The sequence below is a fragment of the Notothenia rossii genome (genome assembly GCF_949606895.1).
Source record: "Notothenia rossii genome assembly, chromosome: 7".
In the NCBI taxonomy this organism is placed as follows: Eukaryota; Metazoa; Chordata; class Actinopteri; order Perciformes; family Nototheniidae; genus Notothenia; species Notothenia rossii.
Window position 1 is genome coordinate 20,182,351 of NC_136905.1, and position 17,864 is coordinate 20,200,214.

The window sequence follows — 17,864 nt, forward strand, 5'->3', positions numbered from 1 at the left end:
GAATATGCAAATAAAGAAATAGAGGATAAGCCTTAGTTGAATTGCAGAGCAAACATTCAGATGTTGGAGCAGCACGACAACAGAAATGAGTACAGATAGAATAGGTAAAAATACATACAGGAATAGAAACTATACAACTTTACCATAGCAATTATAGACAAAGTTATAATGTTAAAGTGACCAGTTAGGAAGTAAAGTTGCATAATATGATTAATATTGTATAATAATAAAAATATTATATTGTGAAAAGTAATGATACTTTGCATTGTCTGTATGAATAATATACATATAATTCAGTGTATATGTTGAAAGAAAATAACTTATTAACTTAGTAAATCTGATTGTACGGGTATAGTATGAGGTTTTAATATGTAGTATAAACTGCAATGTAATAATAATAATAATAATAATAATAATAATACAAATAATTTAAAAGTACACCTCGCCTTAGTTATTATGTAATACAAATAATAACAATACTACAACTTTATTTTAAAACTCGAGCTAGTACTATGCCATTCAAAAATATTATTTGAAATTGATATTGAACAACATCGTGGTCTGTATTTTGTAACTTTGATTCTGTCTGCTATCTCATGTTTTCTTCTCAGACGGGTGGGATTTCCAGCCAGTTCCCCTACCCGGAAATGACGTAATGTTGTTATTATTCCAGGAAGAGGGCACGGGAAGCACTGAACTGCGTCAACAATTGTTTTTAAGATACATTCGGATTTCAGCTGTTGGTAATCATGGCATCTGGGTATGTTTAATGTTTATTTTATATATAAAACATATTCTACCGTTCTCCTTGATTCTCTATCTTGACGTGGGCTTTTAGAAGGTAGTTGGACAGATAGCATTGCTATCGTGTTTACGTTGCTAACTAACCTCCAGCTGTTAGCATGCTGTTCTCAAGCTAGCGGCTCTTTTCGTTGAGGGCGTTGTAACTTGTCTCACCTAACAATATGTGTTTAACAGGGATGAGTATATATATATATAGCTCGTTAGTCTTAATGTCTCTTTGCGTAGAGGTTACGATGTCTTCCATTATATGATGTAAGTAATGCTAGCTCGCTAGCTGCAAAGCTTGCGTAGCCATTAATGATTGCTGTTTTCACATAAGGCCTCGCCTCGTAACGTTAGCTTGCATTTGTCAGTTAATAAATGCCACTACTGTGAGTTTTGTTTAGCGTTTTATATTCGGTAATGCTGTAGATGACAAGAGTGTTCAGTGTTTCCGACCATCAGATGAGCGTGTTATGACTGCCACAGGCCCAATTACGTCGGATTATATCAGCTGAGGCCGAAATGGTGGATCCACCCTGAAGTAGAACTCACGTCATCTTAGTGTTATGTTTAAATAAAGCTTACTTGAACCTAGCAGAGTCTTTATATCATTCGTCGTGTCGAGGTGACACTATGATAGTCTTTATTATTAGTATTCCTTAAAATAAATCTAAAAGGCATAACATAGTTAAATACTACTATAAGAACAAGTAAAATTATCATGTGACACAATGACTCACATAAGAATGAATGTCACCTATTCTAACATTAAACATTTGAACATTTATTAGGAGTAAGTTTTGAATCTCAAATGTGATCTGGGAAATGTAATAAGTTTAAATATAGTAAAATACATTGTATTTATATCCCCATATCACAACATTTGCCTCATTCAGCATACATCATCCTTTGTTCTTTTCAACCCGCTATTGGATACGAAAAAACTCCACAAATAACAACGTCATTACGAGAAAATAGTCAAATAAAAGTTAGAAAGATATACAATACAGTTAAAAGGAGTCTATTACAGTTACTAAGTATTTCTACTTATTTGGTGTAATTGGATGTATTTTACACCACTGAGAATAGGTTTCTTTTTTCTAATTTTAAACTGTTTCCCTTTTGACATCGTGGAAATAACCTATTACCTCAAACTTGGGGAAACTGTATCATATCATTATTTCATGTCATTGGTGTTATCAGTTGTGTTTTAGCAATCATTGACAAACACATGATTGTGGACCAAATACAATGCCAATGTAAGGTGTAAAGACAGGCACCATTACCACTCAGGGTGGTACAGATAAGTTGTATGGGTGTAGCAGCTACAGGACCAGCCTTTTGCATTGATCATCCATCATGTGTTGGAAGTGAAAGGTCATCTCTTGTCCTGTACATTTCTGTGTAATGAACATTCCCTATCTTTCCCACTGAAAGAGTACCATTTTGCTGGTCATATGACATCATCCTTCTGGTGGCAAACTTGGAGTTTTTGATGACTTCATGTCTTGACAAGGCATAGTTCAATTAGTCAAGGCTAATGTAATCCCACACCTAAGACAAAAATCGGACATTCCCTTGATTGGGAATTTTTTTGGTAACAAATCTAAGGCCAGTCAAAGGGAACTCTGGTATAATGGTGTTAGTCATAATCTTGTGTCACCAGCATTGAGCACTAGTACTTTTAATATCTTAAACACAAATTATATGACTCAAAATGTAAGATAGTAATTTCCTTGCGCTGGTTGACATCTATGGTTACTCGACATTCATGAAAGCTGTTATGATTGTCAGAGAGTTACTGTGTTTCAGTCGAATAAGAACAAATGCACTACAGCACATTTGGAAGGCAAATAGTGGAACAACCATTTTAATATGGGTGTGGATTGTAACGATTTTATTTGTCATATGAACATAGCTACAGAGTAGTTATGTCGATGAAAATCTTAGGTCATAGGCTTCTCCAACAGTGCAACCCAATAATACAGAAAAACAGAAAAATATAGTGCAAGTAAATATTAAAAAGTAAATACAAAAAGAAAAATAGTTTTAAAAAAGTGAAGTAGTGAAATAAGAGTCTATATGCAAGCAATTTGAATGATATATTAGGTAAATAGATACATGATTTACTAAGTAGCAGAATGTTATGGATGTTGTTACAACAGTTCAGGTGTTTAACAGTCTTATTGCCTGCGGGATGAAATTGTCTCTGAATCTGGTGGTTTTTGTCCGGGTGCTGTGGTAACGCCTGCCGGACGGCAGCAGACTGAACAGTTGGTGGCTGCGGTGATGGGGGGTCTTTTATAATCCGGAGGGATTTCTTCCTGAGCCGCTGGGAGAAGAGGTCCTCCATGGATGGCAGCTCTGTCCTGGTGATGTTCTGTGCGGTTTTCACAGCTGCGGTGCAGCTGACGTACCAGGCCGTGATGCAGCCAGTCAGGATACTCTCTATGGTGCACCTGTAGAAGTTGCTGAGTATCCTGGAGTCCATTTTGAACCTCCTCAGCCTGCGGAGGAAGAAGAGCCGCTGTCGAGCTTTCTTGGTGATGGTGGTGGTGTGAAGAGCCCATGTCAGGTCCTCAGTCATGTGGAGACTGAGGAACCTGAAGCTGCTGACTCTCCACCGTAGTCCCATTGATGGCGATGGGGGCGTGTCCCTCTCCCTGCTGCTTCCTGTAATCCACAATCAGCTCCTTTGTTTTGCTGACGTTGAGATGGAGGTTGTTATCCTGGCACCAAGATGTCAGCAGTTTTCCGACTTCCTCTCTGTACGCCGTCTCGTCGTCGTCTGTGATCTGGCCGATGACGGTGGTGTCGTCAGCAAACTTCCCGATGGTGTTGGAGCTGTGTATGGCCACGCAGTCGTGTGTGAACAGGGAGTAGAGGAGAGGGCTGAGCACGCAGCCTTGAGGGGCTCCGGTGTTGAGGATCAGGGTGGAGGATGTGATGTTTCCCACCCACACTGCCTGGGGTCTGCCCGTCAGGAAGTTCAGGATCTGCAATTGTGTACCAACTACAATTGTAGTACCAACTACACAATTGATAATATTACATTTGATTTAATAACCATATAAAGTAATTGTTGGATCCTCAGTATTACATTGTCTCTCGTCATATAGAACTGGCGTTGTCATTCGTTATGAAGAGAGGTATTTTGGTTGTTTACTTGATTATTGTTCTTTTTAATCACATATTTTGTTTCTTGTCTCTTCCTGTGTAGCCACTGCTGAGTGATTTATGGAACTGTTCCTGGACGGGACTTCATTACACGACAACATGGACACATCAAACTTTGCCCATGTCATCTTCCAGAATGTGGGGAAGAGCTACATGCCCCATGCTGCACTGGAGTGTCACCTCACCCTGACGCAGTTCATCAAACCAAATCCAAAGGACTGGGTTGGCATATTCAAGGTGAATAACGCTCTTCAATGCATTATGAAAGCATTTAACAAAACTGCAGTATATGCATATTTATTATGGTTATGAGTAAATGGAGTAGCAGAAATATAACAGTACGGTTTGATTTATTGGAATCTCCAACATACTGTATGATAACTCCATTTGTACAAGGGAGCAATGACATAGCGGTTATTTATCTAGGTCTTAAAAACGAACAAATTAGTGCCAGTGAACACCTCGCAGCTATGTGTCAAGACTTTAATTTAAGGTATCACTGAAAATGTGGAAACCAACTATTAATTCAGTAGTGAGAACAACTTGAATTATGCAGCTATTATAGTGCTTATTTGGAAGAGGGATTGGAGCGGTTTCACCCCCTTTAGTACCCCACATGGATCTTGTTATAGGAGGACATTAAATCCAAAACAGTGGCAGTCATTTGTTTTAGCCTCATCTCTAGTGAATCGTGGTTGAACACGGAAGCATATGCCGGCTTTTCCAGTCCAGCATGCTTTTTATTCCCCGGATATAAGAAGGAAGCTGAAAGTAAATCAAATCATAAACAAAATCTAACTAATGGCCCTTTGTGTTTATTTTGCATTCTGCCTTATACCCGTATAGTGCACTTATTGTTATGAGACAAGTTGTTTCAGTTTTGCTGAACATGAGACATACAAATGTATATTCATATTTTTAACAATGATGAAAGCCCTATATTTATACTGTTTCTGAAAAAATAGGTCAATGATTAATATACTTAGTGTGTGCTATTCATTATACGTCTGTAGATTTATGAAATGTATGTTAACAGAGGGTTTTTCCAAGCTTCACTGAGAAATGAGGTCATGTTAGGCTACTGGAGGACGATCACATAATGTCTGGAGGCTGTTTAAGTACCGTGTTCAGCAGTCTTTTGGAGCTGGATTCCACATCACATTGTGTTTTAGCCTTAAGCTATTACCAATTGGCAGTATATATCTTAAAATTACCAATTTCTTGAGCCTCTAAAACACAGAGCTGAGCTGGAATGGGCTGAGCGCAGGATCGTAAATTGTGTAAATGTTCCTGGCAGTGCTGACAGATGAGATGTTCTGTGCCAAGTTTGTAGGTTTGTTTGGGTAGAGATAACCTGGATACACTGTGCATCATTGTCGGCTCCTTACCCTATATTTAGTTGCTACTGGCCCCCGGTCAAACAGAGCAAAGTCTTTTTTAGTTTGTTTGCAGTGCTACCACAGTTTTTTAGAAATCTATTTGATATGCTTTTGATCTGAATATAAGCCATGGTCCAGCTATATCTAGTTAAAGTTTTTTTTGAAGTGGGGCTGTATGAGGTACTTATCCATAGTCAGTATATGACTTACAGAAGATCACGGTGGACACGGCCCCAGTTTAGAGAAAGCAGAAGCTAAATATCGTACTGCCAAAGACAAAGGCAGCCCAAAAACACATTTTAGCCACTTAATAGTAAGAAACAGCTGGATATAAGTTCATTGCACGCTATATTTCGAATATACAAAAACAAATATGGCCTTTCAATGTTGCAACATCTACCATGCTGCGTTTTGCAGTGCGTGCTGAGCTTCATGGAGGAATGTTGTTGGGACAGGTTGTCACAGTGGCCGAGGAGAAAGCAAGCACAGCTTTATAATTAAGCTGTCTTCGAGAACAACCTCTCTTTGTGATTAATGAACAACTCTCTCTTGAATTTACACACATAGACAATACATAACCTCCCTCAGCAGCATTGCCACAGGCTTCAGTCAGCTTTCTTGCAGAGGTATGACTTTGCTGGAATGCTTTTGAATGTTTAAACTTAAATAAACTTTATGGTCTCACTTTGTTACAGCTTGTATTTTGAGATTTCTCTTCTGCAATGTTGCCTGTGTTATCGCTTCAGTCAGCAGTCCAGTTTTTATTGAGGCTCTACACCGTCTCTACCTCCTCTCTCCCTTTTTATACACAGCAGACCACTCTGTTGTAAGTGAAAGAGTTCCTCTCAGAGCTTTCACCCAGCACCACCTCTCTTGCTCTAATGAGTGGACTGGATAGGGCTAGCCTTCAGTAATGACACTCTCTAACTAGGTGCATGTTTTAATTGCTTCCTGTTCTTTACTGCTGGAGGCTGGAACTGCAGTGGTAACAATTGGGGGTTTTGGAGCACCATGACCTTCTATCTCTGGCTCTGATGAACACTTGCAGTATTGTAGCTGTAGGCTGTTTGCACACAGGTGAAAACATAAACTAGCCTGATGGAGAAAAAGCCTATACATCAGAGCAAATTCTGTAAGGATAAGTTTGATCTGTGTCAATGAATATTGATATATAATGTCACACACGTTAATCTATGTTCTCTTGCAGAAGCTGGTGTGAAAGGCTGGGTTGACTGGGCTTGTTGTGGATGCACGTGTGTGTGTCTGAGTGTGCAAACACCGAAAGCCAGCCAGCTCGATGTGACTCTGATTTTTGTTTGACAGTTTTATGGCACCGGGCTGAAGTTATGGATGTATTTTCTGTACACCCCCCCTCATCAGCCATCAGTTAACAACACATAAAATACGTGTAATTACATTTAGGTTTTCATTTTCAAGTCACCTATGTATAACATTTTCACCTATTTCCCTCTTCCTGTTAGGAGTGAGTTGTAGATACATTTTTCACATAGTGACTGGCTCATGACAAGGGCCGGACCACATGCATGTGGTGGCAGGAGTTTCAGTGGTTTATAGAAATTATCAGTAGGCATGGTGGGACACCATCTTCCAAACATAGATTAAAAACCCCGTAATTATTATAATAAACCACTTTGAGATTTTTTGGAGGTGGCACTGAGTGGATTCTAGGAAGTCTCCTTGTTAATTCTGCATTGCTATTATCTTACACTGATGTGGTGAGAGCGTCTGGTTGAAAGTATTCCCCACAATGTCTCACAGGTTGGTTGGAGCACAGCGAGGGACTATTACACATTCTTGTGGTCGCCTCTCCCTGAGAACTATGAGGAAGGCACCGCAGTCAACCGAATAGTGGTCTTTCAGGGTAAGATCATACCATGGCTTTATATGACTTTGACACATTTTTATAACCGCATATCAGAGGATTGTTAAAACACACTGAATCACTAGGTAGAGTTAAATAAGAACCTTACCCTTCCTGACCTGTGTTCTGGGGTTAAAAACATTTCAGTTTATGTGTTTTTTTAATCTGTTATACTACTTTTTATAAAGTAATAGATGGTAACATGACCTGAGAAAGATTTATTTTCAATCATACCCACAACATCCCAAAGACTAAGTCCATGATCCACATCATTGACGTTAAACACACATTTATCCCAAAGTTATAACTGCATTTTGGAATAAGTGTGCAGTTTAGGCAAAGCTAAGGACTGGGGTTAGTTGTAGGGTTGTGGAGGAATATCTCTTTGGCTTTTCTGTGCATTGTGTTCACTGACTGGATTGAATCCCTCCCCAGGATATTACGTGCCCAACGATGATTCCGAGTTCTACCAGTTCTGTTACGTGACCCACAAAGGCGAGATCCGGGGGGCCAGCACGCCCTTCCAGTTTCGTGCTAACAGCCCTTCAGAGGACGAGCTGCTGACCGTGGAGGATGAATGCAACTCTGACATCCTGGTGGTCACCACCAAGGCCGGCTACCTTGAGGTAAAGTATGCCGCTCACTGACCTTAAAGGTGGGGTAGGTATTTTTGGAGAAACCAGCTAGAGTGCGCTAGAATTTGAAAATACACAGCCGGAGAAAATCTGCCACTTCCTCACAGAGCCCCTCCTCCAACACACACGAATGCACACATGACCGATGAGGGCACGAGATAAGTTTGTGCACAGATGGAAGGCTGACAGGCTGGTAGGCCATCCAGTTACTTTAGCCGGGTCGGCTAAAATGATTGGTCGTGCTTTTTACAGCGCTACGGCTTCTACAGATGACCATTTTTTATGGATTTTTTTTGTCAAAGCACTTCAGATATTCATTGCTATCGGGATGTTAAGAGCATTAGATGGAATATAACAACAAGTGTATCTCGAGCCGGTTTCTCAAACTTACCCACCCCACCTTTAAGTGATACAGAAAATATAAGTGCTTGTTACATAAATAAAATGTTAAATGCTTCGCCCTACTGTCTGTTTGTTTGTCAGAAGATTTAGCAGTGCTACTCAATACAACAATGCTCTAATGCTGCTGTCACATCCAGAACTTCCACTAACATTTCTAAGTTCATATTAGTTTGGTAACGAAATGACCTACAATGGTCAACAAAATAATATACTACTTGAAACTGAGGATTATGGGAACTTAAACCTCTGCAATGTTTCCTCCTGTGCAGCAAAAGGTGGAGGAAGCCCAGAGAGAGAAGGAGGAGCTGGTGAAAAACATGGCCCTCCTGCAGCAGGAGAAGGAGCAGCTGGAGGTCGAGAAGGAGGCTCTGCAGAAGGAGTGTGAGCAGGAGAAGGAAAACTGTGCCCAGCTGAGAAGAGAGAGCCAAGTAAGCTGAGAACAGGCGGAGTCATTTTCAGAGTGGATAGTAGTGCCTGCAGTGAGGAGGGGGGGGGGGGATGTTTGTTTCTGTTGTGAAGGTTCAGTCAGTTCATCAAAAGGCCTCTGATTAGAATAGCTGTTCTTGGTGTCTGAGTAAGCACATGTTGCTGAAGGTGCCACATGATATGATTGATGCCCTTTTCTATTTCTTGAAGTTATGTTAAAGACAGTTTTATATCCGTCTCTTAGCACCCCCTAGCGAAAGACTACACATATGCAGAACTAGCCAAACTTATGATCCACTAAAAGAGTATAAATCACACTCTGACAGATATGAATGTTTTTATTATCAAAGTTGTAATTCCTTTTTTATAGCATACCATTAAGTTTTCAGTCTCAGTAATAATTCATAATACGGTCCTGAACCATAAATCTGCTGGTTTTAAAACAGCTTTCAGATGAAAACACGATTACAGATTTTGTGGCTGTTAATTTTACGACTATACTTTTATGTTTTTTTTTTAATATGGTGTGAATATAAAGATTTCCAAAATTCTTCCTATTAAGAAACTGTTACAAAAAATAATTTCCGTTTGCTTTTTTGATGTCATCTTAGTAGCACAATTGATTTATTCATTTCAAAGAGAATACATTTTTTATGCTTTGTAGCCTTTCACACGCCATGGCTCAGCATAGCATCAAATAAGTCATATACCAGGAAGCTATAATTATTTTTGTCATATTAGATTTTAACCCTTCCAGATGTATCTGTCTTGGCACACATTGGAGCAAATCATTTATTTTATGATTAAGAATGATTTATGCCAATTTTAGATCATGTGGATTCCTCTCCCATACCCTACTTGGGCTTTGGTCTTTAAACATTATATTTAATTGTTTCCCAGGAGGTGCAGAATTCTTCCCAGGCCCTGCAAGAGGAGAAAGAGGAGGTGAAGAAGAGGCTGAAGGAGGCCACAGCCAGAGTCATACAGCTGGAGGAGGATCTGATTGGAGTCACCCAGAAGGGCCTGCAAAAGGAAACCGAGCTGGACAGGTGAGCTCAGGATGGAGGGGTTGGTGCAGATTCACTAGTTTGGGTTGTTTGATCATCACATATCTCCTTTTTTTTACATTCCACCTATTGCTTAAGTCAGGGAGAGAGCTTGTGACTCCAGCAGTAGTGCATTAAAAACAGCATGAACCATATACCATACGCTTAGTTCACTAATTTATTATTTTCCGAACTCTGAATATGAATATTGACTAGGGGTGTAACGGAACACGTACCCGTACCAAAATTATTCGGTACGGGCCCTTCGGTTCGGTGCACGTGTTTACCGAACGCATATAATGTTAAACGTAAAAAATTGAGAACGTGAACAACTTCTTGGAAGTAATCTCAGGTGCTGCGTTGCAGCATTCAGAGTAATTTGCTCACATTGGGTTCAACGCGTCATAGAGCGAGCAAGTCATTTCATTGGACGAGAGGCATACTATGAGAGCTGGTCACAGGGATGCGTTCAAATTTAGTCAGTAATTTGAGGAACTGTCGAAATGGCGAACGCAGATAAAGTTGAGCTTGAAAATCCTCCAGCATCACTGAAGTCTCCGGCTTGGGAACATTTTGGTTTCGCAGTTAAATACAAGGATGACGGACAAAGACAGGTGGACCGAACCAAAGCTGTTTGTCCGCATTGTTCAACTAAAATTGGTTACGCGGCTGGCAATACATCAAACTTGCACACTCAATTGAAAAGGCATCACCCGAACGTGAATATCACCGGTACCAAAAGAAAAAGTGCAAACCCAACTCCCGCTAGCATTTAAGCCTCCTCCACTCGCAAAAAGTTCAGACCGAGCCAAAGCTATTACAAACGCCAAATATCCTTATGTTGCCATGTTAGCAAAGCGCTACCTGGCTGTATCTGCTACCTCTGTCCTTAGCGAGAGGGTGTTCTCCACAGCAGCAGACATTGTTAGTGCCAGCAGATCTGCCCTTTCGGCAAGCAATGTGGACAAGTTAATTTTTCTTAATTTATTTGAGTGAATATTCACAGTTTAATAATAATTAAAAACCCAAAACTAATAGTTTATGTTTTGTGAGTACTATTACAGTACAGTTCAAATACAGATTATTTCAGTTCATCGAAATGCTGCACCTTAATGTTCATTTTTATTATATTTGGTATTTATTTGAGTGAATACATTATTCACAGTTTAATAATAATTAAAAAAATATATATATATATTTTATGTTTTGTGATAATTATTTTCTGCTGTACTGAAAACAAACCGAACCTTGACCTAAAAACCAAAATGTTTGTGAACCGTTACACCCTTAATATTGACCGATGTACTATTTGGCTAACTTTTTGTCTGACCTTTTCTTTAGTCTCAAGGATAGAGTGAAGAAACTCACAGCAGAGAAGGAAACACTCGAGTCTCATCTCAAGAACGAAAAAGATGAGAAGGAACTCTACAAGGTAATACGCTGGTAGTAGTTATGCCTTTTTTACATCAGATACATGCCAGAATAGAGATTGGCTTAGCGGTGGTTTGGTTTTGACTACTTTGTCAGTGTCAGTTTTACCATCTGTACGGTTAACAATATATTCTGTTATATTAGATTCTCCAATTTGGAGGTTCAGTTAATTGACTTCCTCTGTTTCTTTTTTTACTTACTAGTAAGTACAAATTCTGTATCATCTTGCCCACACTTTTAGTCTAAAGAGGGAATGCCTTATTCTGTCTTCTTCTGCTCCGTCTGGTGTTTCTGTGCCTCTGTTGTGGTCGCCACTGCACAGGAACTGGGAGTGCCGCAGTGTCGCCACGGAAATGAAGCAAAAACAACCCTACCTAATATAACTCGCAGCATCACACTGGGGCTGTTGCACTATGAAAACTTTACGGGCCTTCCTCAATCTCTATTTTGTAATTGAGGTCATGCAGCATTGACTTTACTAGTCATATGTTCTTTGGTACATGATTGTGATAGGTGTTGTATAAATGTTTTATAACTTCTGTGTGTGTGCGCACCAGATTCACCTGAAAAACCGGGAGCTGGAGAACACCAAGCTGAGTGCAGAGCTGCAGATGCTGAAGTCGGTGGATGTGAACAAGGAAAACACCATTGCCCTGTTTAAAGAGGAGGTGGGACGCCTGCAGGCCTGCCTCAGTGAGAAGGAGAAACAGTACAAAGAGATCCTGGCCAAATCCTCCCCATTGGTACAAATCACATTGTTTTAATGCTTTAAAAAAAACTCACTAGATTTCTCATATAAAGAATTTGCCTTGATCAAAGCTTATGCGTAAAACGTAAAGTTCCCCTATTATGCAAAATGCACTTTTTGATGTCTTTTATACATAAATATGTGTCTCCAATGTGACTCACAAAGTGTCAGAAAAATACACATCTCTTAAAACAGTGGTACAACGGAGCTGATCCAGATTTGCTGCGGGCATGACGGCATTACAGAAATGTGGGCTGGCTTTAGGCCCACGGCTCTATCAGAAATAATGCGCGACGTGTTTTAGACTTAATATGGTCTGTGTTTACATTAGCAAGCATCGCTAACACTCAGAGCTAACGCTGTACTGGAGAGAGTATGTTTAAAAAAAGCAGGAAATAAAAAGGAACTCGCCTTGTGGTAAACCCGCAAGAGCAAAATCATTTGAGCTCCATACTGTTTTAGGAATAAGAAATATCTGCCGGTAGAATTCTCCTGCATGAGCTCTCCTCTCTCTTTTTTTTTTTTATAAAGCTATGGACCCAGAATCAGCACTTTAGTAACAGGGCTGAAATAGAGGGGTACGAGGCATGGCTAGAATGGGTGATCTCTTTGGTATTTTGAACAAAACACTTCATAGACCTGTTTCTGTATATATCTGAGACCTATAATATATGCCTAACAATTGTATAATAGGGGACCCTTTAAGATAATTTGAAGAATAGAACAATTATTACACATTTAAAATGAGCTTACAGAAATGAAAAAACCTTTAACTGGAAACATTGAAATGTTTTATAGGGAGATATGAAGGCCATGAAGGAGCAGCTGCGGCAGAAGGAGGAGCAGCTCCATGCCAACAAGCAGCAGTCCTCCCTGTTAGCCGCGGAGCTGAGAGACGCCTCCAGCACCCGCGACCGCACCATGTCTGAACTGTACCACATGAAGCTGGAGGCCGATGCCCTCCGCCAGGCCAAGGCTGAGGCTCAGAGTCAGTGCGCCCGCCTGGAGCGCCTGGTGGAGCAGATGAAGGCAGACGCCAAGAAGGAAGCTGTAAGGACTATTAGCAGTCTGATCACTGCTTATTGGTTCAATTGGCTCTGTCTAATACATTAGCATTTGATATAATGGAAGGTTGGGTGGTAGGTAATGTGCCTGCATAGAAAACCTCTAATACTCTGTAAATCAGAATAATAATGATTATAAAGATAAATAAATCTGATTTTGATTTAAATATGTAATAATGTTGGTAGGTATTTCACCACAGAAATATTGGAAGGTTATAAATCACAATAGTACTAAATATTACCCACAAACCTTTTGTAACTATGCCAACGCTGACCAAAGCAAATGTATGCATTTATTAGTAGTAAGAGAAAAATAATGGAAACAGAAAATGCCTCACAGGGTGTTTTATCAGTTCTGCCTTTGAAGGGGTCGATAGCTCTTTCTATAATTCAGACTTAGCTAGGTTAAAACTGAAAAAACAAAAGCAATAAGAAACCATCCTCCTCCTGATCAGATTCAGTCTCAGCCTCATTGCATCGCTTTACTAATGCTAGTTCTTTCAAGTTTATTTCATACCGCTACAACTTCCCAAGGGTCTTTGCATGCTTGAACACGAGTGTTTGTAGTCTCTGATCAGTTTTGTGTTGTTGTTGCCAGGCCAAAGCAGAAGAAGAGGCCGCTGCAGACCCAGCTGTTTTGGCGGAGCTGCAGAGAGAGGTGGAGGACCTGAAGCTGCGGCTGCACATGGCTGCAGAACACTACAAGGAGAAATACAAGGAGTGTCAGCGACTGCAAAAACAAGTGCTCAGACTCTCTGATCAGCAAGGGGTAGGTCCCAGCCGACATACTGTTGAACTTACATAAGAGTTCTGTAACACTATTCCATCCCATTGAAAATAGGTTAAAGGTCTTTAGCAATTCTTTGGTGTGTTTTGCAAATGAATAAACTGGAATATAAAGCAAAACCTCCTGAGATTAATCTTTGTCATCATGAAGCGGGCTTTCTCAAGACATTTACACATGATGTCTTTTCATTCAACTGGATTGCAGTCTTTTTTAAATAAACAAACATTTTGTGACATGTTGTCAATTGTTTTCAGTAGCATTTGTGTTTTTTTTTACGCTTCCTATATGTATCTACATTATGCCTGCACCAATTCTTTATACATTTGTTTCTGTATTCTTGTTTCATTTAAAGTTAATTTGTAACACTGTTTGTCTCCTGCGTGTAGGACCCGAAGAGATGCTCAGCACAAGAGATATCCACAATCCCTGCATCAGTGAGTCCAGACACATCCGTTCCAGGTACGTGATATTTAACTGTCATGCGAGGAGTAATGGCATTTAAAATATTTCTTATGCTTTGCCAAACTGTCTGACATGCCTTCATTATCTTTGCAGGAAGTCCAGGTTCTGCTGATCCCATGCTGGAAGCCATCATCCAGGAGAAGCTCAAAGGCATCAGCAGAGAAGCAACAGACAGGAGTGACAAGTACAGGAAGTGCAAGCAGATGCTGCTGGTAAAAAAAAAAGAATTATTTATGTCCTTTCATTGGTCATATGTCCACAATGAGATATTTAAACCCCTAGGTTCTGTTTTATAAACAGTATGTATTCTTTGTATTGTAAGATAGAGGAATATGATGAAAGAGCATTGGTTGAAAATCTGACTGCTCTTCAGGAGGAGAAGGAGCGTAGCTGCATGTTTGCCGATGAGCTGGCCAAGATGGAGGTGAAATTTAAGGCACAACTGAAGACCAATGAGAACATGAAACTGCAGTTGGCAGCAGAGGAAGATCGCTACAAGGTCAGTTCAGACACTTAGCACTGCGGTCAGGGCGTTTGCTGTAAGTGATGCTCTGCTGATTTCAAATCAGGTCTGTCTTTGGACACTTACTGCGATTTTAGCGCTGGGTATGGCTGGTCTTGCTCAGGGATGGAGTCTTTGATGCTATCTCTCCCCTTGAACAGGGCCGCTCAGACAGTGTTGTTTATGAGCAGGCCTATCTGTGAGAGCACTTTTTACTGCTGTTTATGTCAGACTCTGGAGACGAGCGCTGCTGGCTCTGAGGAGTCATCTCCAGTTGCCTGGCTAATGCTGTGCTTGGCTCAGGTCAGGCGGATATTTGCTTAGTGTCTCAGAGGAATTCAAACAGGTTGTATTGCTTTGAGCAGTATTGAACATAAATCAGTCCCGAGCAAAGGGAAGCCTTTTATGGCTGTGATCAATTAATGTCAAGCCCTGAGGTCTGAGAGTATTTCAATGATACCGTTTTCAATCAGCAACACGTCAGATGTTTGAACATTTAAAAATGTCTCTTAATTCTTTTGTTTGTGTGTCTTGTGTTTACCTTAGAGCCAAGTGGCTGAGAAGGGACGGGAGCTGAAGGAACTTAAGGACACACTAGCTCTGGTTTTGAAGGACAAGGAAAAAGTTGACGGGGTAAGTGACAGCTTTCATTTTCTCTTTTACAGGCTTCTTCCACTCTTAAGAATTCCTTAAAAAGTGACATTCCCCCTGAAAGTTTGCCTCACCCAATCTGGTCTTGTGTTTAATACGCCTCTAATTGTAAAAGTAAATGAGTTCTTATTTTCCATTCCATTACTTTGGACCACAGCAAGGTCCTCGCTGACCTAAATGATTGCCTCGAGGTAATTCTCTTACAGCTAAGAGGAGCAGAATGACCCAATTTGAGGTTTAGACTGTAAATTAAAGTGGCGTCTGCAACTCACATCAATAAAACACAGCGTCGCAATCCCTTTGAAAAAGAGAAGAGTTTCTTTTTTAATGAAGGGCACTAATTAAACTGTTTGTGTGAGTGAGAAAGAGTCATAGCTCAGGAGGTGCTGTGTGATTGGAAGCAGCACTGTATATCTGGAAAGACTAAGAGTCGTGGTGAGATAAAATCAGGCATTTAGCTCCTCAAAAACATTTAGTTTTGACTTTGTTCTTTGTTTGTTGTAAAATATATATTCTGCTGTTTCCTGCACAGGAGCTCCAGAAGGGCAGCGGCAAAAAGGGAGATCAGGGGGCCAGTGAGAAAACCAGTTTGGAGAGTATCCAGTCCATTGTGCCTTTATTCCTGCAGTACCCTGTCCCTTACGCCCAGGACGCCCCCACCCCCCTGCTGGTCTCTCAGAGCCCCAGTAAGCTGCATTTTGGGAACCCTTACATGTCAGACTCAAAAGGTTGGTATCCTTTTTGTTAGATGGAGTAGCTTTGTGGATTTCTCCAGTAACAGATATGGAAATAATGGACTTGTATTTACAGTAGACGTGTCTCTGAATTCTCTCCCTGCAGATGAGGGAGATGAGGAATTCTCAGATGACCAGCTGCTGAGGCTGCCCCCTGTGGGCCCACCCTCCTGGGACAGCAACGTGGTGTGTATCCAACCCACCCGCAACCACAGCCGGCCCGAAGGCCACGAGGAGTCCGAGGGAAAGCAACACAACGACAACAATGTGAGCTCAGACCCTATTCTCTCCAATACAGTTTAATACTACTTTCCTCCTTTATGCTACATATTCATAAAAACGTTCTTCCTCAGGGTAATACCAACGAGCAGTCCGCAGCAGCCGAAACTCAAAGCCCATTTGTGACCGACGGACAAACTGCATTCTGCTTTGATCCCAGGTAACACACCCTCACTTTCAACAAACTCTCATAAATGCCATCCAAGCTTGCCGCACCCTACGTTTTCTAAACCTGTGCATTGTAACATGTGTAAAGTGTTGGTTCTGCTGCACAACCCCCTTTTGTTGGTATTAGTCAAGCAGCAGGCCACCCACGTTGCATCAGACAGATGCTCTTTATGGGCCTACGCTCCTGGTTAGCCCACATCATCACTTGACTGCTTACTGGAGCTTTTCTCCCGCTGCCTTTGTTTTCCTCTTCAGCATGAACATGAAGAGGTGTCCGCTGTGTGAGGTCATCTTCCCCCCCAACTATGACCAGAGCAAGTTTGAGGAGCATGTGGAGAGCCACTGGAAAATCTGCCCCATGTGCAGCGAGCAGTTCCCCCTGGACTGCGACCAGAAGGTGTTTGAGAATCATGTGCTCACACACTTCGACAGCCACACGCTCAACTTCGACTAGAGAATCAGAGAATCAGCACATCCGCTCTGCCTACTTCCTGTCACCACTGAAAAATAATCTGCACTCTTTTCTGCATGTAATGGTGTGTAGATCCAATCTTTAGGACTATACTCGCCTTCGCTTTGTTATTTCAACTTAGAGGAATACTTTGAAGTGATGTGATATACAAAAATAATCATTCTGATTCAGTGTATATGGCAGGGCCACTGAGGCAAACACTTTTTATAGGTAAAAGATTTCCCTTCATTTTGATTCAAAGATAATTTAAGGGGAAACAACTGTTGTACCAATATGTACCGACTTTAAGTTAACTCAGATCAATCAGACTACAGGATGTAAAGAATCAGGGAAAGAGATAAGTGTTTACCAAACTTACATTTAAAACATCCAACTAAATGGTTCCCCCCTCAAACATCAATCAAGTCATTCGCTCACTCTTTGTAGAAAGCAGCCTTGGTGCACTATATGCAGTCAGGTAACAGTCTTCAGTGATTACATTCAGAAACGATAATACAGTATATCATCAGATCATCTATTTTAGATTTATTGAAGCAAATGATATTGTGAAAGCCTTTGTGTATGATATAGATTTGTTTTATGTTAGGTTTCCTTTGTTCTGATTTTGAGTATTTAAGTGTTTTTTTTGTGTCAGAATCATTAAGAACCTTCATATTATCAGCTAATCAGTGCATGCTGAGCTTATGTTAATTTCTTTCTTTTGTTCTTCTCTTTTACAGTTATAACTTATTTCAATGTCTCATTTGTTCAGTGAGTTCCATGTATCTTATAAGATCTAATAAAGTCTGTTTGAATCTGAATCGTGTCCGGACACAGTTAATCACACGGGAGTC

At 40.6% G+C, this 17,864-nt stretch overlaps 1 protein-coding gene across 2 annotated transcripts; it reads left to right on the forward strand.

Annotated features, from left to right (window-relative positions):
- The first annotated feature begins 626 nt into the window (after positions 1 to 626).
- On the forward strand, positions 627 to 17,831 carry tax1bp1b (Tax1 (human T-cell leukemia virus type I) binding protein 1b). Of its 2 annotated transcripts, XM_079640528.1 has the most exons (18): positions 627 to 760; positions 4,007 to 4,200; positions 7,122 to 7,224; positions 7,660 to 7,850; positions 8,531 to 8,689; positions 9,588 to 9,736; positions 11,075 to 11,165; positions 11,722 to 11,907; positions 12,711 to 12,962; positions 13,575 to 13,745; positions 14,150 to 14,222; positions 14,319 to 14,437; positions 14,599 to 14,724; positions 15,274 to 15,360; positions 15,911 to 16,106; positions 16,219 to 16,379; positions 16,466 to 16,551; positions 16,815 to 17,831. In XM_079640528.1, the coding sequence occupies exons 2-18, from the start codon at positions 4,024 to 4,026 to the stop codon at positions 17,011 to 17,013; spliced, it is 2,526 nt and encodes an 841-aa protein (XP_079496654.1). In that variant the 5' UTR covers positions 627 to 760; positions 4,007 to 4,023; the 3' UTR covers positions 17,014 to 17,831. The 2 variants fall into 2 exon arrangements, with proteins under 2 accessions (XP_079496654.1, XP_079496655.1); XM_079640529.1 differs by lacking the exon at positions 14,599 to 14,724.
- Positions 17,832 to 17,864: the final 33 nt, after the last annotated feature.

What these genes read in the sequence shown, in the direction of transcription:
- tax1bp1b (XM_079640528.1), top strand. Translation starts at nt 4,024, where the DNA reads ATGGAACTGTTCCTGGACGGGACTTCATTACACGACAACATGGACACA. An exon ending in ACTGGGTTGGCATATTCAAG is followed by an intron (nt 4,201 to 7,121) that starts GTGAATAACGCT and finishes AATGTCTCACAG; the next exon opens with GTTGGTTGGAGCACAGCGAG. An exon ending in ATGAGAAGGAACTCTACAAG is followed by an intron (nt 11,166 to 11,721) that starts GTAATACGCTGG and finishes TGTGCGCACCAG; the next exon opens with ATTCACCTGAAAAACCGGGA.